Source organism: Anarrhichthys ocellatus, unplaced genomic scaffold (genome assembly GCF_004355925.1).
Source record: "Anarrhichthys ocellatus isolate YVR2014 unplaced genomic scaffold, GSC_Weel_1.0 scaffold11, whole genome shotgun sequence".
NCBI lineage: Eukaryota > Metazoa > Chordata > Actinopteri > Perciformes > Anarhichadidae > Anarrhichthys > Anarrhichthys ocellatus.
Window position 1 is genome coordinate 1,778,497 of NW_022280041.1, and position 27,966 is coordinate 1,806,462.

Below are 27,966 nucleotides of genomic sequence, written 5' to 3' on the forward strand. Positions count from 1 at the left end.
TCTCTCTCTCTCTCTCTCTCTCTCTCTCGCGTCTCCAAGTCCTCAGTGTGAGATGTGATCTTCAGAAGAGGCAGGTCACAGCAGGTCCCTGCCCTGCCCACATTTCTCTCAAATGTTCTCACTTTAAAACCAGACACAGCAGCTGAAATGTTAAGTGTTACAGGGGGAAGTTCAACTGTGAGGCTTTATATTGTTTCTGCACCAAGTAAAAAGTAAGAGAAGTGAAATGTTGAGGGAGGGAAATGGATGACTTAAACCTGGAAATGCTGAGAAAAGCACTCGCTGGGAAAGACTAGCTTCTCAGGATCAGCTGTTAGCATTGTAGCTATCTTATCATTACTGTCAAAATGTGCATCCAAAATGTCAGCTCTTTTGCTTTGTGGCAATGCACCTTTTAGATAATATAATGGGTTATTGTTTTGTTTTTCTGATCCTTTATGCATTATACAATGTTTTAAAAGAAAGTTAGACAGTCACTTAAACACAATAAGCAAGTTCAGTTTTTCAGTTCCCCAATAGATAATTCTTAAAATCTGTTTTGTTCACTTTAGTGGAACCAGAAGATGGGAAGGGTCCTAAATGCTCTATGGCTGGTTGACTAACCATCGCTCTTCATGTCTCGTCTTTTTGGTCTTCCTCTACACCTCTCACCTACACTCCTTCAGTTTATCTTTCTTTCTCTTCTTCTCTTGTCTCACATTTTTCCACCGCTGCTCCATCTATCACTCCACCCATCTCCTCCTCCTCCTCCTCTTCTTCTTCTCTCCTACTGTGCTGTGACAGATGTTCGATATTTCCCGTTGTTCTGACCGGCGGGGGGTCGGCTTGTCTAGGAATCCCATGCACTCAGTGTTGACACGCACAAACATGTGAACACACACACACACACATACTTATATACAAGCAAAGAAATAAAGGTACGTCTTGTCTTTATATTTTGAATTATACTATATTGACAATAAAGATGGAAAAACTTTTGTTTAATTTCCAATTCTCTTTCCAAACTTCTTACGAATGTAAAACAATATATTTTTGCCAATAAAGGAAATTCTACAAGAAAATAGAAAGAGAAACCTGCCTTTTATCGCCGCTCAACCACATACAAAGAGGTGACAAATTCAAGGAAAAACCTGAATAAATGACCCAAGAAACATGTCGAACCCAAGTGAAAGAATCCCTCCATAAGTTCAGATACTTGAAGACTCTATAATGTCACCCATCTGTGCATCTACATCAATAAGCAGAAAGAAAACAGTCCACAAAGTCATTAAAAAACAAGAAAATACACCAAGAATTACTTCAAAAACGACGTACAAACATGACACAGTTGTGTTTCTAAAAAGTTCCCAAAAAGTCATTACAGACTAGAAATAAAAGAGAAGAAGAAGAAAAAATAAGAAACTTGTAATTAATAAACAAGCGGTGGATCAGGTGCCTCCGTGTCACTAAACAACATGCACCTCGCTCTGCTGCTGAACATTATCCTCCGACTGCATGCTAACGGCTTAGCCGCATACCAGCCGGCACACTGCGCTGCAGGATTAACTCAGACCTGCTCGACCTGAGGGACACACAGCGGCATGCAGCTCAGTGTAAAGTACAAACAGTGTTTGTGTCTACTGTATGTACAGGACAAGTTCTTAGGATGTGACCCGGGACTCTGATCTGATGGAGAGGGAGGAAAGAAAGAGGGGGAGGTGGAGACCAAGAAAGAAAATGGACCAATCGACGAAGGCCAAAACAAGCCATTAGTCGACTACTCGACTAAGAAGGAGACGCATTATTGGTTCAGTCTCACCAACTAAAGTAATCCACGTAATCATTAACCAGGAAGTATAAAGACGGCACAAAGTCACAAGAGGTGAGTGGAAGGGTCGAACAAACAGCCCTGAGGAAAAACGTTTCATAAGAGATCACACAAACTGTTGTACGAGAGGTTTGGTTACAGGAAACTTGTTGTTAATGCATCCCACCGTCCCTCCTAAAAGGCGTTCAGTGCTGCAACAACATCACACTACTTCCAGCATTTTGCTCCGCAGAGACCTGAGTCATAACTCTCGCGGCCAGAAGAGGCTCTTGTAAGGAAAATGTCAACATGCCTCCATCGTGTTAGGCAAAGAGTGAAGGAAGGAGCAGCCAGGGAGATCCAATATGTGTCTATAGCTTGTCCTTTACTTTGAAATAACTCTGTCTGGACAAGTATATAAAAGGTAATGTGATAGCGCTGTACTCTGAAACAGTAGCCACACACACACATGCAAAATAACACACTCCATACCACTTTTTCCTATGTGGCTTTCAGGGAAACCCTGTTTCCTACTCAGAAGTGTGATTAGACAAACAGGTGCCCGAAATGCAAGAGAGAGCATTAAAAGTAGAGAGAGAGAGAGAGAGAGAGAGAGAGAGAGAGAGAGAGAGAGAGAGAGAGAGAGAGAGAACAGCGAACCAGATGCCCTCCCACACTACGGTCGAATCAGCTGCAGTCAAAACAGCTTTCTGCCTCTCTGAAGCAGCTCTGATGACTTCATTCATTTGTTCATAGACTGCTGCAGACTACAGGCTAAACTGTGTGTTTTAGCATTGTGTGTGTGTGTGTGTGTGTGTGTGTTATCGCTCCTCGCCATCAGTCCCTCATGTGAGATGAACAGATCTGGAGGGTTGGTGGAGAGGTGGAGGCCGAGAGATGAAGTGCTGTTTCATGAGTGCGGATGAACCGATTGGTGGACTTGGCTGTCAATCATCACATCAGTACTCCGGTTACTTATGAGTAGAATAAGTTATGCCTGCTTGTAGCCCCGACTTGTGTTGCATTGTTATTGCAACCAAAGCAGCACAAGGTTTAACTCTCTGCTGCTATAAGTTAATGTCTCTTTTATGTCTTTATTACTGTTTGGTAATGCAATGTCACATTTGACAGCTTTAGAATTTGAATAAAAGCATTTTTTGACTTCATATTTCTATGTAAACCTAAACCTTTCACATAGATAATCCACCAAAACTCTTGAAGTGGTGTCCTGGACAATGTGGGGACTGCAGGTGGGACACTTGGCCATTTGGAGATGCTAATGTGCAAAGTTGCCCCGTGGTTGCGAAGGAATATGTTATTTAGGAAGTATTTTCTGTTGAGGGAAATGAGAAACCGAAAGAGCAAGAAAGCCTGGAAACAAGGTGACTTTGTGTTTGACAGAGAAAGACGAGAGTGACCAGAGACACGGAGGGGAGGCTCTGCAGGTCGCTATAAAAAGCCGTTGAATGATGTAAAGGCGAGGCCAGTCGGCATATTTGTTAATACGTACTTCGTGGGGAAGCTGTACAACACGGGGTTAAGCAGGTGAGAGGGGAAGGAGAGAGGAAAGAAGGAGACATCTGTAGATCAAGGTCACCCGCTGATCTCAGACAGATTGAAAGTCCTCCCTTCTTCTTCTCTCCAGAAAGAAAGAATGCAGAACAATAAACACTTTAGAGCACAAATATGTGATGCATTTCAATTTGCTCTCTTTGATCATTTTGTTTTTCTTCTTCTCCAGTCGAGCTTTATTGTTTTTCTTTGCTTCCCACCTGAAGCGATATGTTTTTCACTTTGTCCCTTAAGCAGCGCTCTGTTTTTTCCTTTGGGCTGTAAGAATTCCATTTTCTTTTATAGAGAGAGAGAAAGAAGGGAGGGAGGGAGGACGGCATGTCTTGTGACTGCTCAGTGTAGGTGGACTTGGCCCACTGGATCACACACACACACACACACACACACACACACACACGCACACACACAGACACACACGGCAAGAGAATTTCGTTTTTTTATTAAAAAGAAACAGCAATCACAACTTCACTACAAGCTGAAAGCGGTTGCTGAACTTCCACACCTGCATCAATCATGAATAACTCTTCCACTGGTACAGCTGCCGCCTCCGTAGTACTTTCCGGTTCGGATTTTCTGACAAATGTTATATGAATAAACAGAGTCTGATGTTTAATGCTGCAGTTCCAGATGTCTGGCTTTCCCACCAGCACATGAACACAACATAGCAGTTGTCTAAAACAAACACTAAAACATTGGATTATCACCAAAAAGCTGATCCCAGAATCAAATCTTACAAACAGACACAGCTTTCCTATCCGAGGACCAGATTCAATCCCACGCAAAGGAAAGAAAACCGCACTCACAGTGTGAAACGATCAAAAGAAGATGAAGCAGATACAGACAGAGACGTAGACGTACACGCATCTGACAGAGTTTCTTTATCATTTACTCAAAGTGCTTCGCTACATATCCACAGGACTAGTCTTCAATCCAAAGATCCGGCTGATAAAAGCATTAAAGATGATCCGACCGCAGCTTTAAACGAGCTACTATGAATTGAACAAGGTCATCAAGTTCTTAGTTTCTGGCAGATTGCATGAAAATAAAGGATCACAATGTGCCACGATCAGGCTTCAGTTGGCCTCTTCAGTACCCTGGACACTCTGTTGGCGTATAGACTTCTACTTGTGGAGTTCAACGTGAAATAAAAATCAATAAAAATGTTCAGTCCTGCTGTCAGCTTTTACAGGGATTCTACCTGGTTGTTATCTTCCTGCAGTGGACTACATGTACCGGTGTGATGGCTCAAACAGTCCAACATGCAACACAAGTCCAACAAACTGCTGGTTTAAAGACACTATGGATTGTGCAGTATAGGAAACATGGGATGTATATATATATATACAATACATTCACGGGATTCTTCTTAATCCTAACCTGTAGAAAAAGAGCTCTGCTTTAATCTGGATATTCTCACCGGCCTTTAAAGAAGTGACCGCTGCTTAACCCTCCACATCAGAAGATCACAGATTCCTGACTTTCATAACCCAGAAGAGCTTTTCACAATCTTTAAGTCGCTCACAGAAGCTCGTGGTCATGTGGGGCGCCGTGAATAACACGACTGTGCGCTGTTGTTTTTAGGGGGTCGTGAGTAACAAAGTAAAAATAGGTTCAAACTGCACGGTGGTCTGGTTAGAGATGAGAGCAGGACATATATTAAGAAGCATAGATGGATGGATGAAGGGGGGGGGGGGCTCTGTTGACCTTTAAAGTCTGAAAGCAAAAAGTGAGGGATGAAGTAAATAAAGAAGTGTGTAACAAACACAGTGAGTTTACCCTCCTCTGAACGCTGAAGGGGAGGCAGAGGGTGATAACGGGGTGAAGGGGGAGAGAAAGATGTCTTGTGCAAAGAGATTAAATGAGATTATGAGCCCAGTGGGAAGAAAACACGAAGCAGGACGAGGACTAGACATTTTAAATCCAAGTGTTTGATTTACTACTTCTGCTACTACTACTGATACAAATACTGCTACTACTGCTGGCCCTGTAGGTATTATACTACTGATACAAATACTGCTACTACTGCTGGCCCTGTAGGTATTATACTACTGATACAAATACTGCTACTACTGCTGGCCCTGTAGGTACTAATAGTACTGATACAAATACTGCGACTGCTACTACTGCTGTTGCTGCTCCTTCTACATTCTGCTGGTACTGCTAATACTACTATTGCTGGTACTACTACTGCTACTAAACTACAAATGAGACTACTGCTATTACTACTAATGCTACTACAACTTGTACTGTAACAACTACTACTAAACTACTACTACTTCTGCTACTAGTATTGCTAATGCTGCTGGTACTGCTAATACTACTACTCCTGTAGCCACTGCTAGTCCTCCTCCTGCAGTACTACCACTACTGTAACTCTTGCTACTGCTATTCTACTACTGCGAAACCTACTTCCATTACTACTACTAATCGTACTACAACTACTACTACTGCTGCTACTACTATACTACAATGTCTACAGGTACTAGCATACTACTGCCTCTGACAATACTAATCCTCTTGCCGCTACTACTAAAACTCTTGCTGATGCTGTTACTCTAAATACTACAGCAACTTCTACAAATACTACTTCTGCAGTTACTACTGCTATTACTAGTGTTAAAACAAGTGGTACTCCTACATCTCATATTACTACTACTACTGCAACTCATACAACTGCTGCTGCTGCTACTAGTAGTATTTCTACACCTACTGCATCGAGTACTGCTTCCAGCTGTAAACAGAGAGACAGAGTACATGCGGAGAAGGAGGGAGTGAAAGTACTGGATAGAAGTAATTAGTTGTCTAAACATTGACTTTTCTGTCCACCTGTTAATCCTAATGGCATCTTCAGCTCATTGACACCACAGTGTGAGTTCCACCAGGAAACACACACACAAGTACACACAGAGTACTCCTTCATAATGTGTAACTATATAAAGGAGGTAAATAGGATTGCTGCTTGTTTAAGGAGCCCTTCTCTCAGAGCAGGTGAGATAAAGATGGAATTTGAACACAAAGGGAAGGGAGAGATGGGGGAGAGACGGGAGAGAAAAACAGATACAGTCAGAAAAATGAGTGTAAAGGAACGTTGATTATTCTGTGACGTCAGGATTTCCCAAAGGTCTGTTGAGAGGACGGTGGATCGAAACGACTAAATCTACAGCCGCGTTTTCCAAAAGAAAAACGATTATTTTTATACCGATTTGTTTCATGAAATAAATAAAAATGCCGAGATGAATTCTGCTCCTGCTTGTTTTGTTCAATCTAAACCTCAAAGATGTTCAGGTTTATTCTCACGCAAGACAAAGAAAAGTAGCAAATCTTCACATTTGAGATGTTTAAACAAAGAAAAAAATTGTATTTTTGTTTGAAAAATGAATCGATCATCGAAATAGTTAATTCTCAATAAACTCATCGTTGCAGCTCTAATTGTAAGTAATAGATCAGGAATCGTCTGGGTTTTTTAACTTTAAATATGGTGAATTGGAGGAGAGAGTCTGAGTGTTATGAAGTCTGGGAAACAAACTCTTAGATTAGTTACAAGGAGATTTTTGGAGATTGAAGCTCCATTTTTTCTTCTTTTCAAAAAACGTTGGCAAAACGTTTTGTTTCCCGCATAAAACTGGTGACGCCTACACTGACACCACTTCTACTGTGAGAAACAAAATGGTGAAACATCTCTGCAGTATTGGTTGGATTTATGTTTAACTTTGTAAATTCCAGGAGGGAGAAATGATTAACTCACCTGCATTTCTGTGCGCAGTGAGAGACGGTGAGAACAAGAGGCGGATGAGGAGGAAAGAAAAGAACAGCRGACTAAAGAAGACGAGAGAGAAGCGCTCAGGTGCAGCTCTGCAGCGTGAGCAGACGTATCTGCAATTGGAGGATGTTATGGCTACCACACACACACACACACACTCACACAGCTCCACCTGGGATGAGGGTCATGTAAAAGGTGAGGCAACCTTTGTCTGTGTGTGTGTGTGTGTGTGTGTCTGTGCGTATGCGCGCACAGGAAAGCATGCATCAAATTAAGTGTAGTGTTTGTGGTTGCGCGGCATGACGGGTTCAAAGGAAAACCTCCAGGTATACATTACCGCTGAACTCGCTCACCTGGCTGAATGGTAGATTCATATCTGGGCAGGGATTAATACTGCACACACACACACACACACACACACGACCAAATAGCTGTGCAACAGTGATGAATGAGATGCTCTATTTATGATAAATTAATTATTACAAGACGAATGAGAGGCTCTTTGCATGTGTGTGTGTGTGTAAAGGGATTTTATTTGCTCAGTCCTGTGAAAACCATGTATCTCTAAATATCAACTTTATATGTACTATAAGAAAGAAACGGCCTCTTGAGGAGTTAATCCTTCTTTATATTTTAAAAACTTGCGCATGTTTGGAGATGCTCGTTCATGAGCTGACCTCCAGGTATGTGGTGGTATTGTGTCACACACCCAGCCTCCACTAGGGGGCCTCGGTGAGAGCACTAGTGCAGCTCAGACTGAACCAGGAAAAGTGGGAGAGAAAGTCAAAATAACTTGCAACACCTGCATCCTCCCTCCATCTTTCATTCTCATCCTCCTCTTTTTTTCCTTCATCATCTTCACTCACTAACTCTTCCTGATCAAACTCACTGATGACGGCTCTCATCCATCCATCTCTCCCCTCTAAACTTCCTCTTCCTCCTCTTCCTCCTCAGGAGGGTGGGGCCAGCCACATTCCTTGGTACAAAGTGGACCCCCTCTCTCTCCATCTCTTCAATCCATAGTTGGGGTATAATAAACCAATTTAAAGGACATATTCACCTACAGTGAAATAGACTTAAAGCCCTCTATGTGCGCCTGGTTACATCAAACAACGTCGGTACCTTTTTATGAACTGTTCTGACTTGCATAAAAAAAAAACGTCTTGAAGATTTAATCTGTTACGTGCTGCAGCAACACCCCACCGGCAGGCAGGAGGAATGTCCCGAGTTCAGACTTTAAGTATTTTGTAGACAAGATGCATAAAGTGATGGGAGGAAGCCACCTGCGTTGTTATAAATACAAATGATCTGGTGTAAACTTTGAGCAGGCTCCCTCATCCTCACCCTGAACTGATAAAAAAGTGACCTTTACGTAATGCAATGCTGCCATAAGTGTAAATATCTTCAAGGCGGAGGTGTGCAAAAGTCTTCTAGAACATAAAGGAAAAAAAGTGCTACAGGCTCATACCGCACATGCTGATAAACAGCAGGCCTGATTGGACACGCAGCGTGTGGGCGGGGTCGTGCGCAGCAGCGTGCAACTATATAGCCCTCGTGAATTATTAATGAGGATGTGAATATTCATGACACGGATAGCCTGTTGGAATATTACATGAGGAGTCGTGCTGAGACGCTCCGCACTGACTGATCGATGCCCACTAATGCAAACTAATGCAGAGTGAAGGGGAGTGGAAGTACGCGCTAAACACGGATCTCAAGCGCAAAGAGACATTTTCACCTTGACGCTCATAAACTGGCTGCAGAGAATCTGGTGTTAGGATGCAATACAGATGTGTTTATATGAATCCATACTTCAATATGCGTCAATAACCAGGTGCTGTCCATATAAAACACACACCTGCAAAAGGGGAGATGCACCTTCATAACCGCTGAAACAAATCGCATTCCCGCTCCTCTGGGATGTCACCAAACTAAAACATTACGCACCGTGTGTTTTAGGTCAGACGGGCGGCAGACCGCGTTATCACGCTGACAGGAGCAGGAATGTTGCCTATAGTGTGTTTAGTTACACGCGCTCCTCCTCATACAGTTTTCTATATGTCGTCTATGTTTTGAGTGCGAGACAAAAAAAAAGGTACGATGCCGGCTGAGAACAGTGCGCAGTGGTCGGCGTGTCGCTACAGGTTGAGGAAGGACCGTGACGCGCAGGGACCGGGACAGAAACTCCGTCCGATTCTTCCATGAAACTACAAAGTAGAAGGTGCTCACTGGTCCCCGGCGTTCAAAAAGAAAGACAGAAAAAAGTGCAGTAAAAGAGCAGCACAACGGCGTGTAATCGGGTTTATTGTCTTCATTGCAACACAATTGTAAAGTGGATTATTATTATTATTATTATTAGAGCAGAAGCATATGCACTTGTTATAAAGCGAGCCTCTCTATTTATAAACCTTAGCTGGGACCGGCTGTGAGAGCCGTTGGTGTCCCGGTGTCCCTGAGCGAGAGAGCATGCACGGTCTCTTCGTGCGGGGTTAAAAAGCCGATAAAAAGAGGGCTCCAAACAGTAAAACAGGAGAGAAGCCGAGGAACGCACTTACCGCAGAGTCGGATCGCTGCACCGCGACGCACAGGGCGAGGAGGAGCAGAGGCTCGGCGAGCCGTCGCAGGCTCTTCAGGTCTTTATTCATCTTGGTGGGGTGAATACAACAAGGATCCGTCTGCGTTAACACTCACAAACTCTACTCTCTACTCGCGTGTCATAGCCCTGCGTCTCTCTCTGTCTCCCCCCCTGCACACTTGTTCTTCAGAGAAATAGAAGTAATAAGAAAAAGGGCACTTCTTCTCGGCGTGTCGGCTGTTGTTGCGCTTGCAGAGGCTCCCAGTGGTCCTGGCTCTGGCACCGTGCGCCTCTGCAGTCCCCCTCTCTAACTTTTTCTCTCCTCGACGTGCAACTTCCTAGCCGGATCTACTTCCCGCAACCAGGGCGCACTGATATTAGCACTGCACCTACACCAAGACAGGCAAGTTCACCTAAAATACAGTTTCGGGATGAAATGCGTCTTAAAATATGGTCCTACTCTGGCAACCAACGTGGGACATTCCAGTCCCAAAAAATGATTTGTTTTAAATCCCTCTTCAATTAAAAATTATTTAATAATTTTGGGACCTCGCACACGCGGATGGATTTGGTTCCTTCCTCCTGCGTGCCTCCCCAATTCTACACAACGCCTGAGGCTGCATAAAAAAAAGGTTTGACATTAAACTTTTATTTGACATTTTCTATCAGCCCGGACATGTTGCATTCCTGCCAGATTATTAAGGGGCCAAATACTCTCTGTTGACTCCTGACAGAGGGATGCTGCCAGCAGAATGGAACAAAAAATGAGAACATCATCCTCTTCTTCTCAGAATGCATTCTTTTAAAAGGTGTATGGAGCAAGAGGGAAGCTGCTGATACTGTATCATATAAAACTATTGTCAAACCCTCCCAAAACACACGGCATTAATACAGTTTTTAATTTTTTTAATAATGTAACAATTCATCATGAAATGTTAAATGTTCACGACGAGTCTTGATGGCACTAAAACACCTAAAATGCAGGTGACGTCCTTTATGGGGGCTTGAAGTTGTAAAGTAACCAGTTAATGATCGTTGATCTGTTTCACAACTTTCACTCTCAACTGTATTAGTTTTAGCTCTTTGTCTCCAGTGGGCTCACATGCTTTTCTTACTGCATTCAGGAGCAGTTGCAGAACAGAATTCCAAAATTGAGTAACTGAGTATCTCAAAGAACCACTTTCCCACCAGGATAGAGCGTTGTTGATGAGATATCTGTGTGTAATATTCTGGGATGTTTGACTTGAAGTGAGTTTATCCACTTGAAGTGAGTCTGCCTCATAATGCAAAATTACCTTAAACCAAACACAACAGCCAGTTGCCAGCTTATTAAACTAATGCAATCTAATACAGTCTTGCAATAATTCCTTCAATGTTTCCTTTTTAAACTGTTTTTGAGAACTCTATGGTCATTTTGGAGTCTGTTGCGATGCTGTTGAATTGTGTGGTGTTGTACTGACAGGTGTTTCTTTTAATTTGTCCACCCCATTTATAACAGTGGGGACTGCAGTTCCATTCGTCTCCTTATAACTGGTAGAGATTAGATCTGAAAACTCGGCAAAAACGACCATTAAAATGTAACGAAGTGTTAAATTACTTTGAAGAAAGTATGAGCTTCTTAGGTTTGAGCTATTTCTGCTACATGGTTTAGGGTTAGGGTTCGGGATATATGTTTGGGTAATAAATATATTAACAATTGCATCAATGACTATAATATGCCATCAAAGTGCAAAACAAAATGGTCCCAGTAAGGATCCCTGTGGTGCTCCGCAGCTGAAAAGCTGTCGAGGAGAACAAAGATGCTTTTGTGTGAACTAGGAACATGAGTCAACAAAATCTGTTGAAGACTCAGGTCAAGTTGAGCTAAAATAGAACATTCAAGAGCTAAATGAGGACTGTTTGCAACTTGAGTAACTCAGTGTCTGCACCATGTTTAGAGCAGCAGGTCACGACTGAGGTGTTCAATGTTTTTAATTTGATCTCATGCTTAAAGCTAGGCTTCTATATGTAACAGTTAACATGTACTGCGATGTGTGAACGGACTGTAAAGTAACTTCAAAACTGAGACTTTCTCGGTTTGCTCAGAATAGCTTGTCGACTGATTTCTATGTAAAGTGACATTTTTGCAGTGAAAGACCCCAAAGAATGTGCCGTTTATGCGTGGTCCCTAGTGCCTTCCCCTTTGTCCCCTCCGGCAGGGCCAACAGTGTGTAGCTAAAGTAGCGGGTTTGATTTTAGCTAACAATAAATGATGTGAAGTGTAACTAACGATTGCTTTCTACTAGCCAAGAGGGAGGCTAGGCGGGGCCGGCCAAGCAGCTCACTGGAAGCTAAGCTAAGGCTAGCCAGCTAGCTGTGACATAGCCTCGCTGCATGGATCTGGCGTTGGTTGCTACGTAACGTTAGCTGATGAAGTAATTTGGAAATGGCAAGCTAGTTATTATCATGGAGCCAATGGTCCAAATAAAATAAAGGGACATCACAGATAGCAGGTGACGGTATTCTAAATGTGACATATGATTGCACGAGCAACAGGATGCTGACTGCAGTTCACTAAACGGCCACCAGAGTCTTTAATAACAGGGATTTTCCGAAAGTTACATCGGCTAGTACATTTACGATAAATATGATCCTCACGACACAAAGCTATTATAATTCTGAAGACAAGGATATCCTGCAAATATAATCCTATTTGCAGGATATATTTTTAAAGTTAAAAGAATGTGTAAGATTATTGTATTAAATGTAGGATACACAACAGAAATATCATGCAACCACACTAGATTAAATACTTTTTAGACGACTTAATAGAGTATAATATGACCACTGTATTGGTGATGTGGGTGATAATGTAGCATAAAGACATAAGGTAATTTTAAAGTACAGTGATTATTGATAAACTCACTTTTTAAGGATATTGTATTTATATCAAAGGGGATAAAATAAAGGAAGTTTAGTTCATAAAGGTTTCTCTAAGCTCATAATTGAGTTTCATAAGAATAAAAGTCTTTACATCTTTAATGTTTAAATATTTTCTTTATTTCTATTTTTCATGGCTAACAACCAAATAAAGACTTGCTCCGGGTTTGAGGAGCTTCCTCTGCAGCTCCAACCAGTTTGAAGAGGTTACGGTCTGTGCGCGTGGGTAAAGTCTCCAGCTTGCAGCCAAAAGGTATGGAGGCATGAATGACATGTGTTGGCCCCTCCTCTCCCTGCTGTGGTGCGTTGCTGAGTCGAAGCGCAACAACCCGGAGAGCGCAGCAGCGACTTCACCGCTGCGACTTTGGTGAGTTGGATAAGCTCTCATTTCATGAAAGAAATCACCTTTAAAGAAAGAGGTTTTTCTCTCCGTGCTGGTTTGTGGTTAAATGCGTAAAGTTGTGTGTGTATGTGTATTAATGAGGGTTGTGTTTGGCGGGGGGACTACTTTATCTCTCTCTTTCTCTGTGTCTGTCTCCGGGTAGATGACAGGGGCTTTTTTTTTTTTTTGGAGTCGTCGATGAGCGCGTTTGAAGTGCCTTGCTGGTGAAGACAAGGGGATCGACTCTGGACCTGCGGTTCCCCCCTCTCTGCCAGTCGGATCCAAAAAATGAAATTCCTGTAAGCCATTTTTTCCCTCGCGCTTCAAACTTCATTCTTAAAAAAAGTTCTCAGCTTTGCAAGCAGCCGATCGGAGCTCGATCACGGCTCGCTGGCGACGTTTGAGCCGAGCTCCGGCGCAGTTTACCTGCCAGAGCATCACCGGAGCAACAAACTAACCAAATGTTTGTTTCTCTGGCAGGATTTGTGTGATAACAGTCGCTTTGGTGGCGAGATCTGCGCACGGAGTAAGTCCCATTTGCTTATGTTACACTCCTTCAGGTGGAGTGGCTCTCCACTCGGGTTTATTTGCAGCACAGATGTCACATAAGAACTATGAAGCTGAATGTGCTACATTTTTGCATTGCGACTGCGTAGTTCCAGGTCTACTCTGTTTAAAAGGCACTTTTAAAACTTTTTAACTGGCAGTTTGACACATTTATTTTGCATGAGTTACACGTAAATATGTGACTTTTACGCGCACGTTGTCCATATCAGAGACGTGCACTCTGCACAGGTCTATTGTGTGCCTCTATTCCTCCATGCGTCACGTTGTGGGTGTCTTCAGTCTGCCGCATGAGGAGACACATTTATGAATATATTCCTAGTCATTTTACACATCTATAAGGACAGTGAAGTCACTGTTTTTCAGCACCCTTTGTTGTCATTTTTTATAGAAATTAATATTCCAACTGCGTTCAGTACCCTTCAACCTATAGATGTTTTTTTTTAATGCCTTGTTGTGAAGTTTGCGTTTATTAGGAGCCCGAGGGGCTGAACAAAGCAGCTCATATTAGAGTGGGTGCGCTCAGATTAATTTGCAATTCAAACCCCGCCCCGCTGATGAATATTTAAAGTAGGAGATTATTGGGGCAACGTGCCTTGTTTGCAAGCCACACCTTTACAAGAAAGCTGCGGGACTCATCTTCTGCAGCAAGAGAGTACAAGCAAACAGGATCTTTTCTTTATTTGCACCACTCAAATGTGCATTATTTAAACCTTTTATATGGTATTCTATTCATCAGTATATTGGGGCTGTTTGAAAGCATATAGCACACTGGAAATGCTGTGAATCTATTTCGCTTTGTTTCTCATTGTATTCTTATTTCATGTTCTCAAATCTTACTGATTAGTATGAAAAACCCCATCTAAACCACGACTAAAATGTAGTGACTGTCCAGTGAAAACCATGTATATCCTAATTTTAACACTTTACTTTAGCCCTTCCTATTCAGCATTTACAACCACTATGCAACCATGTAATACATGTTCATAACGCACTATAATGTAGCTGAAAGTGTTTATTAATGTACATTATTACAATGTTAGCATCCAGTCTCTATTATTTACACCAGGCTCTACTGGTTTATATATTGAGTATTGCTACTTTAACTTAAATATAAAAACATTTGAATACTTCTTTCTCCACTAAAAGATTATAAGACACTTATAAATGTTTGTTGTCTGAATGACAGCATCAAACAACAGCGCTGCTCTTTCTTATTCTAATGTGTGAGGTAATGGGTGTAGTGCTTCTCTCCACAGCTTAACCTGGCGCTTCTCATCACAGATGGCCAGTCTGTGTCTCAATAAAGTATTTCAAACACTTTCAGTAAAAGTAGTATTAGTAAAATAGTAAAATAACTCACAATCATGTTTTTATACATTTTATTTAAGTAGGAATTACTGTTGCACTTGGTCCAACTCAGTTTAACAACTTGACATATTAGTTGGTATTTAAATCTACTACAATCTGTCATCATTTTATGTTTAAGTTGATCTTTATATGTAAAAGTATACAAATGAACTAGTGATAAAAGTAAAGTACATGAAGTGGGGAAAAAGTAGTATTTGCAGTAAAAGAATAAAGTAGCATGTTACATAACACGCAAGTAAAAGTACCTAAAAATTGCATTTAAGTACAGTATATGAGTAAAATCAACCTTAACCATGTGCCGAACTTCATCATTGAACTGCAGAGGGACTCAAACCCTCAACCCCAAGCAGTGGTAGTGCCTTGCTTTACCAGCTGAGTGACAGGAAATGCTTTGGTAGTCGTTGGAAGGGGAAACATTAAAGCGAATCAGCAGCAAAAAGCTTCCTGCGTCTCAATAGGACTCATCAGATGGCGCTGCATTGACTTTGAATTGACTCCTCCACCCACTTCCCCACCTCCCCGTTGTTTTGTGTTGTATACGTGTGTGTGTGTGTGTGTGTGTGTGTGTTGAGTGACTGACAGATGAGTTCATTGGGTGGTCTGAGCTGTCATTACCTTGGTAACTGTGTCTTTAGGTATCGCCGTGGTGAGGCAGCGGTCCAGCCCAGAGTTAGCACGTGTTTCAGGCTCATTTAAAAATAGGAAGTTAATCCTAAATTCATGCACTGAAAGCATAAGAAGACATTAACCAACAGTGAATTTTGAAATACTTGTATATTTTGGAATGCTTTATTTATTTTTACCATCTAGTTAGCATGTCTAGAAGAAGCCAGCTTGGTTAGGGGCTAGGATGAGCGTGTTAGCATTGTTTAGCTTGTGAGTTTGCTAGTTAGCTATGATGCTAAAACTGGACTTACTCTTCTCAAGCTACAAGCTGCGGAGCTACCAGAACATTTATTGAGCCACATGAAAAATAAATGTGGAAATGTGTGTATCTTTTGGTGTGTTAGCGTTGTTTAGCTTGCTTGTTAGCAGGTTTGCTGGCTAGTTTCAACAATGATGTTTCAGTGAAATGCAGAAATGGACATTTTCCATTTGTTTTGAAGTGCTTGCTATGCAGCTCTTCGGATGTCTTCTTCCTACTGTTCCACAGTATTTATTTTTGTGTGATATGATAATCAATTAGCAGACTCTTAAAACTTGCTTGAGAAGTCTAATCCATCATCATTATTACATTATCATTTAGTGCGTGCATGTAGTGTGCTAATAGCACTCCTGCTGTACGGACATTAATAGAAAGCAGTGGGTGCTGGGAAATAAGCACATGCACATTTCTAAAACACAATTGCTTGGTATGCAAATACTCAATATGTAGTGCAGTAGTGCTGATTTCTGACTCCATTTATCAATTACTCATCTTTGCCTTTAAATTTAGGAACATGCAGTCAAAAGTGGGCATGCATCATTTCCTTAGAGTATGCCAAAATCATTTCAATTGCGCGTTGTATCCGACATAACAACCAAAAACAAACAACAAAGCATCAAATCACATTTGTAAAGCTTTTGCAAATTTGAAATTTCTGCCTGAAAAAGGAATGAAATTTGCAGTATATGGGTGAACATATGCAAAAACGCTGGTGTGATTGTATGAACCTACTTCAGGCACCTGTGAATCACTCAAACACAAGTGTGGGAGCACAGCTAGATACTTTAAATATTTGCTTTCTTAATGTGATTACTTTGTTGCACAGTCCGTAAAGTAGGGCCTCCTTCAGTTTTTGGCGCAAGAATGATGCTGAGAACTTGCACACTGCCAATCGGTGCAGGGACATCCATTTACTCCTCCTCTCCCTCCTCCCATCCCTCCCCCTTTGGTTGAATTCCTCCCGAGCTTGGCAGGACTTGTCAGGCTGTCTCCCACTCCCTGCAGGTGCTATAGGCTGGAACATTCCAGAAACACTAAGTGAGGTGACTGATCATTGCGTGATTTGTGGTTGTTAGACCCTCCCCAACTCAGCCGAGTCCCCCACCTCCTCTTTCCTTTCCCTTCTCCCCTCCTCCCTCCCTCCTTCACCCGATCATTACACCCACCCTCCCCCTCTTTTCCTATCACTTTTTGGCCTCACTGCTTCCACAAGTCAACCTCTTCACCCTCCATGTGTCTGTCTTTCTTTCTTTTTTCCAATTTCCCAAAAATGACTTGAAACAATCTGCAACCACTTTGACAATTCATCATTTTGTTCATCGCCAAATGTCTACTGGTTCCAGTTGTCATGTTAGGATGTTGCTGTTCTTTGTCATATATCAGAGTAAACTGAATATTTGTTTTAGGTTTTGAACTAAAGCATCAATTAAATGTTTTATTTCTGCTGTGTGAGAGAAACAGAAGGTGACAAGCACCAAAACCACGTGATTGTAGTGCAGAGAGACCTGTCAAACCTGATTAAACCTAATTTATTACTTTACTCTTAAAACATGGTTTTACATGCGTGTGTTGGTTTGAATATCAGTATGGAGAGAGAGAGAGAGAGAGAGAGAGAGAGAGAGAGAGAGAGAGATGTGATGGGTCATGCTGCTCTCTCTTTGTTTGTGGTCCATGTTGTGGGTATGAAGGAGCCAGAATGCAGACGTCTCTTTCCTCTGCATCATTTTGTCTCTCCCTTGTCGTCTTCTTTCTCTTTCACCACCTCTAAATTCACCTTTCGTGTCACTTTGTGCATTCAGCCTCTCTTTCCCGCTCACTCTCTCACCCTAAACCTGATTTCTTTGCAGGTTCTCAAAGCTGGAACAACCCCTGTCCCTTTCCCCCTCCTACGTTTCTCTCAGTGTAGTTTCGTCAGAGGGAAATACTTTGTCAGTAAGTGCATTAGGAAACCTATAAACCACACATAGCAGGGTTAACGTACCGTTGAAAAGCCTCTCTCACCCCCACACTTAAGACTCTGCAACCTGTGTGGCGCTTACATGCATGTGTGCATGTTTCCCAGCCCCGTAAAATTGCATACGTTACCGTGTTTGTGTGTTGCCAGTGCAGGTGGGATGAAAGCCTTTTTTATCGGGGAAATACCCTTCGCCAAAACTATTTCAAAGGACACACTCTCTTTTTGTCTGTTTAATGCCACAGCAGTGGGACACATATAAAGATGAGCTCGAGTCGATGTGTGAAGCCAAATATCAAGTGTGCAAAAAGAGACGCAGTTGAACACAAAAACCAGAGAGCACCAGAGTACCTGAACACAACGCAGAAGTGGGATGCCTCTTGAATAATGGCTTTCCCATGCTTCCTGAAATATTTCTATGAATTTAGTAGAGTTCTCGCCAGTTAAATGTCTTTTACTCAACTTAACTAGTTGTTCTTCTCCAGAAACATCAGCACGGTTTGAATTTACATTTATCTGAAACTAAATGCTCCATGACACAGCACATTTCAGAAATAGTTTAGTCTATAAAATGTCAGAAAATACTGCTAAATGCTTGTCCAAATTTTCTCCCACTATCAAGAAAAGAAAAGTGACGACCTGGGTAGAAGAACCTCGCATGTCTATAACTCTGAGGAATGTTACGCAATCTCAGTGATCCTTAAGTCCTAATAAGAATTTGTTAAAACATCCAAAACCAACAGAGAGAGAGTAGCGATGGTGTAACTGTTGACAAATGCTGCCTTCTGCCCTTCCTTTCCCTCCTCTTCATCTGTGTGTTCATCTTTCACTTGCTCACAAAGTTTGCATTGCGTTGGGCAATCCTCCCGAAAATCCCAGCCATCATACTTCAGATGCGTCCATCCGTCCTGCCGTAGATCTCCTAAAATGAACCCTGTGTCATGTTTACAGATATGATTATGATGGGAGGATATGAAGCTGCTCCACATCTGCACCAAAGATAACAGACTTTATCTTTGGTGCAGCTTGTTTGGATGACTGAAATTCAGTTTCTCTCCCCCTAATCTATCTGATTCAGTGATTTGGCTGCAGTTGCTCTCCAATAGCTCCTAGAAGTGACTGATTTGCTTCTCTATTTGTGTTACATTCCCACTTTATTTATTGGTTTTATCAGATGATACGGCACTGAAGCTCTTGTGAGTTTTGGCAGCTGTTAACAAACTGGTATTTTGATGCCAAACATATCAAATATAAAGGTTGTGGCACCAAATGGCAGGACGGGACAAGGAAACCACCGACATCCCCCTCCATCTGCCGAGTCCTTGGCACCGCCAATCTCTCATATCGGACCCCCCCCCCCCTTTTTTTCTCTTTTGACGAAGCACACGCTGCGAGTTTGTCCCCCGATTGGTCGCGGTGAACTCCAGGGGTCAGAGGTCGTGCGACCACAAAGGCAGCAGGGACTCTCGGCCGCGCCGTCGAGCTTAACATTCCGCCGCCCGCTTTTCAGATTTGTTTTTCGCAGTCTCTCGGGGAAAAAAAGGAAGACGAGCAAAAACCCCTCGGATAGAGAGAGGAAGAGCAGGGGGAAGAAGAGGCGGGGTGTTGCTCCATCGATGTGCAGGTCTCGGGGCTATGTTTGTGAAGGTCTTTAGGCCTGTCAGAGAGGAGCTGAGGTGGGGCAACGCTTGGCTGGCTGGATGCTCGGTGGGAGAGCTGTCGTAGCTTGTTCGACGTGCCCGGTCCCTTCCCCTTAATGCCATTGCTCCCCTCGGGGCTGTTTGCACTTCAGAGGGATTAGACCTCCAATCTACTTCTCCCCACTTGTTGGGTTTTCTCTTCTCTCAGTCTGTCTTGTCGTTCATTCTTCCATTTCGTGCTTCATCTTTTGTTTATCTTGTCCCTTTCAAGCTCCTTACTCGTTGCACCTTTCTTTACTTTTCTTGCAACATCCTTCTGCCGCTCCTTCTTTTACCCCCGAAAAGTCCCTCATCTCTGTGTTAGATCTGGACAAATCTGGCTACTTGATGCTGCACCAATCAAAATGTTAGCAAATGATGAAATGACGACGTGTAACACAGGGAATCTCCTCAGCTCTATGGAGCGTTTTAGCATCTTCCAGCTCATTTTCACCCTCATCAAGGCCGTTTCTAGCGCAATCTGATAAACCTGTTCAGCACCAAACACCAAGCAGACAGTCAGCGACTCGCTGGTGAACGTCGTGCAGCATGTAGCAGCTAAAGATTCATATATATTTTTCTAAGGAGTTGGTGGAGACCAAAATCAGAGCTAAAAGAGAGTTAAATGAGTCAGAAACGCGACTTCATTGGGCTTTCCCAAGAGAAGCTCTTCATGGCTGATGTTAACCCCCCAGAGGACTTTCAGTTTGTTTTGAAGTCAGGGAGCCTGACAGGTTCAATTCCCGCTTTGCTTTGATGCTCCACTTTTTCCCCCCCCTGCAACATTATTACTCTGGCATTACACACTAACAGCAGCCCTTTAAGTCAAACATTTTTCACTGCAATTATCGCATGCGTGCCGGCGCAGAGGGAACACATCCTCTTTTGTTTTCTCAGTTTACTGTGGCGGTGGTCTGAACCGCCGGCTCCTGTAGGGACAGGGTGTGTGTGTGTGACTGTGTGTTTTTGAGTGGCTTTCTAATTACCACTAATGTTCTTTAATCAAGACGTTAATAACATACTTGGGTCCACAGTAATGTCATCGTGCAGGTGCAGATATTTACCTGTTTTGTAGCAGCCTGACATCTTTAGTCGGCAGCTAATGTAAACCAAACCAAAACAAATGTGTGCGTAGCACTTATATCCTGTTTAAGTTTACCTTCAGCATGGCAGCGTTAGCTTTAACGCCTGTGAGTTTCTCTTTCTCTAGTAGTTTTGTGTCTTTCGCTGTTTTTGACAGTTTGCTCGTCTGCATTTTGTGACGTAAAATCGTTTTTTTTTGCAGTTGTGTCATTGGATGTAAGAACATAATGTCAACGGCAACACCTCTACCGCAGACAAAGACACGACATATTTGAGTTTTAAGCAAGAAAATGTCAGCGCATATGTTTTTACCCGAGGAAAACAAACTATAGCGGCCATGTTTGTTACCGTCACCGCGGTGAAGTAAGCCCCGGCCACAGCCCATTAATGTCCCGCTGCGATAGGAACACTATCATTGGCACATCAGAGATGTGTCAGTTATTGTGTGCTATTACCGCCTCACTGTGTCTCCACCTGTCCCTGTAATTACGGATACCTCCCCCCCCACCCCGCCTTTGTCTCACCCTCATCCTTCACTCCCTCCTCTGTGCCAGCCAGGTAATCCAGGCAGCGCAGGTAACAACCTCCATTCACTCCCTCCCTCCGTTTCCCCCTCGGGAGCTTCGAAATAAACAACATAACTTCGGTGCACATGTGTATACCTACTTTATTGGATTCTTCTTATGCCAGCTTGTCTGTGTTTGTTTTAACTTCCCTGAAGCGGCTGCCAAAGTCGATGATGCCACATGCTTTGAGGAGGAAACAGCCTCTGGCTTTGCCACAGCTTATTGATGTACGAGTAGATGCATCCAAGGAAATAACTTGTAGATTTAACGCCTTAAAACACATTTGATACAAAGTCTGACCAGCAGATATTCTGTTGCTTGTTACCACTTGAGTATTACCTTCCTCTTCATCTCGTCTTTTTTCCTGTTTTGTTTGCTATTTACCTCACTTTTAGGTATATTTTATCACCTAATCTGTCTTTATTAGAGTATTGTTGTTCTCACAGTAGCCTATATCCTGTTACTGCACTTTATTTTACCCTCTATTTCTTTAGGATATAATAAAGTGGAGCAATAGGTGATTGTAGATACATTGTACTGCTGGTTAAAACACATATAAAGAAGTTATCCACACAAACTATATTTGAATGTTTCGTGAAAACTTTGTCAAGCTCACGGCTGTTTTTCTTCACTAATGAACCTTTCATCAATCAGCGTTGTCTTGCAAACATCAATCTTAAGTCATAAATCAGAGAGACTTTCCAATTTGTCTCCTAGGCCTATCCAGAGGGGCAAATACCACATCATTCAGGTGTAATTTAGTATGCTTTGCCGCTCAGTGTGAAGCTATCATCCCCGCCCTGCAGTTGAACCCCTGCCGGCACTATTCATCATCTGTGGCAGCAGTCAGTCTCTACTCATTTAATTCTAACCTTTACTCAAGGCTGCGATTGATTGATTCTCTTTATAGTGGTGTCTTAGTAACGTTTGTCCTGCGGTAAAAAGCCTTAAAATCAGTCTTATAACTTGCAATTCCAATGTGTGAAAGCCTCCAGAGCATTCGTATATCCTAAGGTATTCAACACAGGCTCCAGGAGAGGAACTCCCAGAGCGATACAGAATGTTGTTTACGAGGGAGTAGTGGCTGCTCTTAAAGGCCTTGGAGGGGATGTTTACAAGGACTGGGTCACTCCGTCCTCTGGCACGCGCCAATAAAGCAGCCCGAGTCGGCCGCCTTGACCCGCCGCTGGCGGGATTCTGGCCCAGTGTCTCCTGCGCTAGCTCGGGCCTCATACCTGGCCGTGGGACATGCAAGCAAGTGTAAGGCGACTTCTGGCAGGTGTAGCGCTTAACGTCACCTGAAAACAAAGAGCTCTTGTTACCAGGTTTCTGTGCCCGGTCCCCTTTAAATCACCGTCAAGCTGTGCAAAGAGCTTTCCCAAGAAGTTCTACTTGCAATGTCAACCTCCACTGTTTGTTTAATATCTTTTTTTTTATTGCAAACACAGAGACAATTTGAAGTGCATGTGAATTTCATGTTTCTGTGCATGTAAAAGATAAGATATTTTGCATGTGAAATACCCCAAAAACCACATGTACCTATATGTGAATTAATGATAGTGAGTTTAAAATTGTTGCATAGTTCTCATTGTAGCACGCTGACTGACGGGCCTTGCAGCTTAGCACTACCTGGCACCGTTTCCCACCAACTTCGCCCTGCGCCTCGTGCTCTTAGCTTTAACGCCATTCATCACGGAGTGAAGGGCCTCCGCTAGTCCTCTGGCTCTGTTCCCTGCTGCCCGCTGTGGCCCCAAACGGCCACTAATGAGGGGGGGACAGATGATCATTGTGCCAACCTACGCTGCAAAACAATACCGCTTCCTGAAGGACGGGTGTGATTTATTCTGCCGTTTGCTCTCATCATCTCGATTTGCTTTAGAAACAACTTGAAATATCTCACATCGCTAGGAACCCCGTGCTGTGCGGTGGCCATTTCTTTTCTTTCTTTGTGCCGTGGGGTCAGTGTGTTTGTCAACAGAGTGCAGTTGCCTCTCGTATTTATTTAGCTGGCTCCTCTTGTTCCTAAAATAGCTCACTTGCTCACGCTCTAGCTGGCCAGAGAGCAGTATGTGTGTGTGTGCGTGTGTGTGTGTGTGTGTGTGTGAGAGAGACACACAAGTGGAAAGGGGTGAGGCGAGGTTTCATTATTTCTGTGAATGTGCCCGTGAGCTCCCACACATTATCGGCACAAAAAACCCAAATTTCGGCTATGTTTTCTTCTGCATGACTTTCATAATTTCATAACAATAATCACTTCCATCTAATGGAGGAAAAGACACGGATTCAGTGATTTAATGACAACAACCAGGCTGCAATGTGCACCATTTAAAGTGCTCTGTTGTGCAGCTGATGATTATTTTTAGTTTTGTTCGTGAGTTGTGAGAAAGTTTTCATTTTGCCTAACCAACAGACAACAAGACGTTCAATTTATTACAACCTAAAACAGATGCTGGTACCAGCAGACGGTCGCCAATTTTGCACAAAAAGTGACTCAAGATTAACGTAAAAACACACTTGCTCATTATTTTTTGGGATAGTTTGCCACTTGTTTCAGCTCTAATTCTGTTCATTCCCAAAAGGAAGAAAGGAAGTAAATCGATGAGAGCAACAAACGCGCCATCGACAAAGAGGACCAGTGAGGTACCAGAGGAGTCACCATATCTGTCACATCTTCCTTTATCTCATATGACTGATCGCTTCACTAAAAAGAACCCGTCGCAAATCTTTTTTAACCTGCTGAGCTGTTTGACATCGCATCCCGTTGGCTTATGGCTCGGGGGTCCGTCGTTTGAACATAAAGGTCTCTAAAACGCGGAATGACACCGAGTCGGGATGGAAACCTTCAGGCCACAAACATTCGTTCTTACTGCATGATATACACGGTCTGTGCTGAAATATGTGGATTCATTTGCAAACATTTTCATACGCAAAATGACTTCACAAAGGTCAGCACAGATTGCAAAACATTAGAGAAGCAACTCACTTTAACATTTACTCCTTTTGTAAACATTGGGTTGGATTTTTTACCAATCTAACCCAACTCTTCGGCTTCATATTCGTCTTTGAAACTCTTTAAACAGCGCCGTGCGTTCGGAGCGATAACTCCTACATACAGTACGTTCACCCTTTCAGCTGTGTGATGGAGTGAGCAGGTATTTGCAATATTTTGTACACAGCATAAGCTTATTAAGTGCATATTTCGAAAACAATATATCTGCTCCTGCATGGTGAGAAAACGGCCATGCTGACCTTCCAACTTAAATAGAAGTGAAGTCCACCAAATATGAGTCTTGTTTAATAGTTTTAAGCAAAGAGGCTTAAAACATTTGACAGTTGCAGCTTCTCAAATGCTGCTTTTCCTCGTCTTAATTGACAGTTAATTAGTTATTTTGTGTTTTGGGCTGTTTTGGTCAAAATAAGACTCTTTCACTGGCATTTTGACTCTTCATTTTCATTTTCATGGACCGAGCGTTAAAAGCGGTATTGAGAAAATAATCTGCAGATAAAACGATAGCCGTGTTCCGTCTGTACCTGCAGCTACGGCATATTTCTAATATTACATTACTCCCGATGGGAATGGTAGCTGTTGTCGTGAGGTATTTTTCCTGGAGCGTCACATGGAGACGTTGGCGGTGCGACCCCGCGAGCATCGGGCCGTCTCTCCTCCAGGAATGTTCAGGCATTCCCGATCCCACCGGTGAGGGGGGGGCAGGTCTGGACTCAGCATCCATCAGCCCCGCCAGGGCTAACGGCTAATGAAGCGTTGCCAGGGGCGACGTGAACATTCCATGTCATCACCATAGCTACCCCACCTCCCCCTCCTCCCCCGCTGCCCTCCAGCTCCTTGAAGAGGTCGCACACCTGTCTGCACCTCTTCTTTCCTTTCCTCGCCTCACCTTCCCCCTCCTCCCCCCCTCCCCGCCTCTTATCTCACTTGAACTCTGTGACTCCATTGATTTTGAATAAAGTTTTGAACAATCTCTCTTATTTAAACACCAACAATGCACAATATCATTTGTAAAGCCAGGGAAACATCCGCGGTTAACTAAGTTCGTTACGGATATATCTAACGAATAAGACGAGATATCAACGAAGAACAATCTGATCCTTGTGGAGGATGTTTGAGCTGCATTACATCATACAGAGAGATGTTCCTCTCATGTAGGTCTCTGATATCTGCTTCACATGTAAAGTTAGTTATGTAAACGTTGCCATATCTGTAATATCTGAAGAGAAGGGAGTTTTGCTCGCTGTCGTTTGGATTCATCCTGTTCTTTAGGAGGAGGAGTGAGTTTGATTTCCGGTGCTCGGTTAGTGAGGATTAGATTCTTGCATCTGTTCAAGCTGCTTTTGGAGATTTGAGCCGAGTAGGACAATGTTCCCTGAAGCTGCAGCATCGCTCTAGAAGTGAGTCAAAGGCCACTGGACGTTGGTGTTTAGTCTTGAAGATGTTTTGTCTCAAAACGCGCATGTGTGTACTCACATGTGTCACAACACATCTGTGAGACTCCAGCTGTTTTAGTGTCACCTCGAGGTATCCAATAACCTGGATAAAGACATTCCTCAGCGTCTCTTTCACTCGTCTGCATTTCTCTCCCTTCCTCTCCGCTTGTATCCTCAAGCAGATGGTTTTCACAGGTGAACTCTCCACCGAGAACCCCGGCGTTCCACCACAATACCCATAAATCCATCTGTGTGGGAACCAAATTCCTGGGTCACTGAGAGAAGCTTGCGAGAGGTCAGAGTGAGAGCTGTAGGTCAGAGGTGGCCCAGCGCCAGCAGGTAGGCCGTGTGGTTTGCTCCACAAGGGTCATTGTTAAAAAGCAGCACTTAAATTACTCAGCGTTGCATGTTGCCTTCAGGAATTGGCGAGAGAGACAAGGTGCTCTGTGGGGTTTGAATTGTGAACGCAGCGTGCCGTGAAGGTAAATAGCGGGTTGTGCCATTCGCTGAACCTCCGTGAGGTCAAAGTTTTATCTGTTTATTGAGTTTAGAAGTGCGTTTTCTTTTTGGCTTTTAGCAGATAAGAGGAGAGAAGGCTGGTGGACCTCTGGGTTCATTAGAAGGCAATGGGAAGTGACCGTGAATTCACCTGTTGACAGGAGAGATAAGCGGGGCAGCAAATCCTGCAGTGTTTTGGTTAACAAAGATTTTCTGTAATTATGAGCCGTCTTGCGTTTGCAAAAAGATTCCTATACTTCCAGCCAGTTGCTGAAAGTGACAGTTCGTGGTGGTTCACTATTACTTTTTCCTTCAAAAGCACCGTCATTCATTTAACCTCTGTGATCTGCCGCTGTCAGTCTAGTTCTGCTTTCACTTTGGTTCACTTTAGTCAAAGCTGTAGTCCAGACTTGATTTAAAGCTGTGGACTAAGAGAGGTTGAAGCAGAAATAGATGGAAGAGGCATAATAATGGCCGCTCCCTGATTGTTAGTGACCGTGGATGAGGCCAAAGTGAGGCCGTGACATGTCGCTGCTTAGAGGGTTCTGTTTAAAGTCAAACCCCCGAAGAACGTCCGCCATCTCTTCCGCCTTTAGCAGGAGATCTAGAGGTTAGTTGAACACGACACTAATGAGTCTTTGAAACTGATGTGAAGGCATTATGACTCAGAGGAAAGCGCTCGAGGCGAAGAGAGGAAAGGTCAGACGGAGCAGCTGCTTTGCATAAACTTAGAAGAAATTGCCTCTGATGCAATCGCTAATTCTTCCGCCTGGAGCCAAGCCTCATTCGATGCACCTTGTTCTCTTTCAACGCGTCCAATCACGAGACACATGATGACAACACGCTGCTTTAAGGTAAACTCTGCGTGACCTCGATGTCTTTTAGAGAGGTCCAAAAAAAAACAACTGAAAAACGGACAAGATGATCTCCGGCAACGATGGACGGATGAAAGCAGGGACAGAGGCACGCAGAGTCAAACTCAGAGGAAATGTTTGCCATGAAATGGCAAAATCTTGCCCCCGATGCTGCTCCTCATTCTTTCAGCGCCATAACTTTGTCTATAGAAAGAAACACAAAAAGCAAAATGGGGCCCGGGCCTCTTCACGCATAACTCAGCCTCCTGTTTACGACCAAATTAAACGGATGCTCTGCCTTCCTTCTCCTTAACAGCCTTTCCCATGACGCTCTTTCACACCACACGGTCATTGTTTACGCCTCGACACTCTCTGCGAGCGTCCAAGATGGCCAACATCCCCGCTTCCTTCTTCTTGATGTAAATCATTGCTCTCGGTTCGAACATTTACCCTCTCGGTTTAGCATTACGCTTTCCGTGCTGACGCTTGAGTTTGTTCCACTTGAAATATGAAATGTTTGGGACAGTGTTTGTTATTGAGTGTAAATGTTAATTTGGGAAGTTTATGCAGTTTAAGATCCGCTAGTCAGCCAATGGTCTTTAGGAGATTAAAGGACAGAGGATGCAGCGTAGAGGCATCAGAGAGTTAATGATAAGCAGAAAGAAGACGGTTTTAATATTAAAGACAACCGAAAGGAGTTGTCACAGCAGAAATACTGTAAATAAAGTTCATATGGAGATATTATGAGGCTGAAGTGAATCATATTAAGTATGGTTTGTTGCAAAGTTAGTCTTTTTAGTACAAGATAATCTCCACTGCAGCTCAGCAAATCAAGGCAGCGAGTCGTGGTCGTACATTTACTCTCTCTCTACTCGTACTGACCTAATGTCTGACGGCCACTGAGCATTCCGTTCCTTCCACTTGTCTCAACCGCTCCACGGATGAGGTCAGAGGTGAACCAGAAGAGAAGAGAGGGGAATGAGGGAGGAGGAGGGGTGGTGGTTGGCTGGGAGTGTCCTTTATTTCCCCTCAGTG

At 43.2% G+C, this 27,966-nt stretch overlaps 2 protein-coding genes across 4 annotated transcripts in view; one reads left to right on the forward strand and one right to left on the reverse strand.

Annotated features, from left to right (window-relative positions):
- The window catches only part of col4a5 (collagen, type IV, alpha 5 (Alport syndrome)), a 37,956-nt gene extending 27,961 nt beyond the window's left edge, over positions 1-9,995 (reverse strand). For both annotated transcript variants that reach the window (XM_031851556.1, XM_031851555.1), the window contains exon 1: positions 9,674-9,995. In XM_031851556.1, coding sequence (XP_031707416.1) covers positions 9,674-9,763 — 90 coding nt within the window. In that variant the 5' untranslated portion in view covers positions 9,764-9,995. The remainder of the gene's footprint in view (positions 1-9,673) is intronic.
- Positions 9,996-12,915: 2,920 nt separating this feature from the next.
- col4a6 (collagen, type IV, alpha 6) overlaps positions 12,916-27,966 on the forward strand; it is a 94,601-nt gene continuing 79,550 nt past the window's right edge. For both annotated transcript variants that reach the window (XM_031851557.1, XM_031851558.1), the window contains exons 1-3: positions 12,916-12,979; positions 13,158-13,293; positions 13,475-13,520. In XM_031851557.1, the coding sequence (XP_031707417.1) occupies positions 13,283-13,293; positions 13,475-13,520 (57 nt within the window). In that variant the 5' untranslated portion in view covers positions 12,916-12,979; positions 13,158-13,282. The remainder of the gene's footprint in view (positions 12,980-13,157; positions 13,294-13,474; positions 13,521-27,966) is intronic.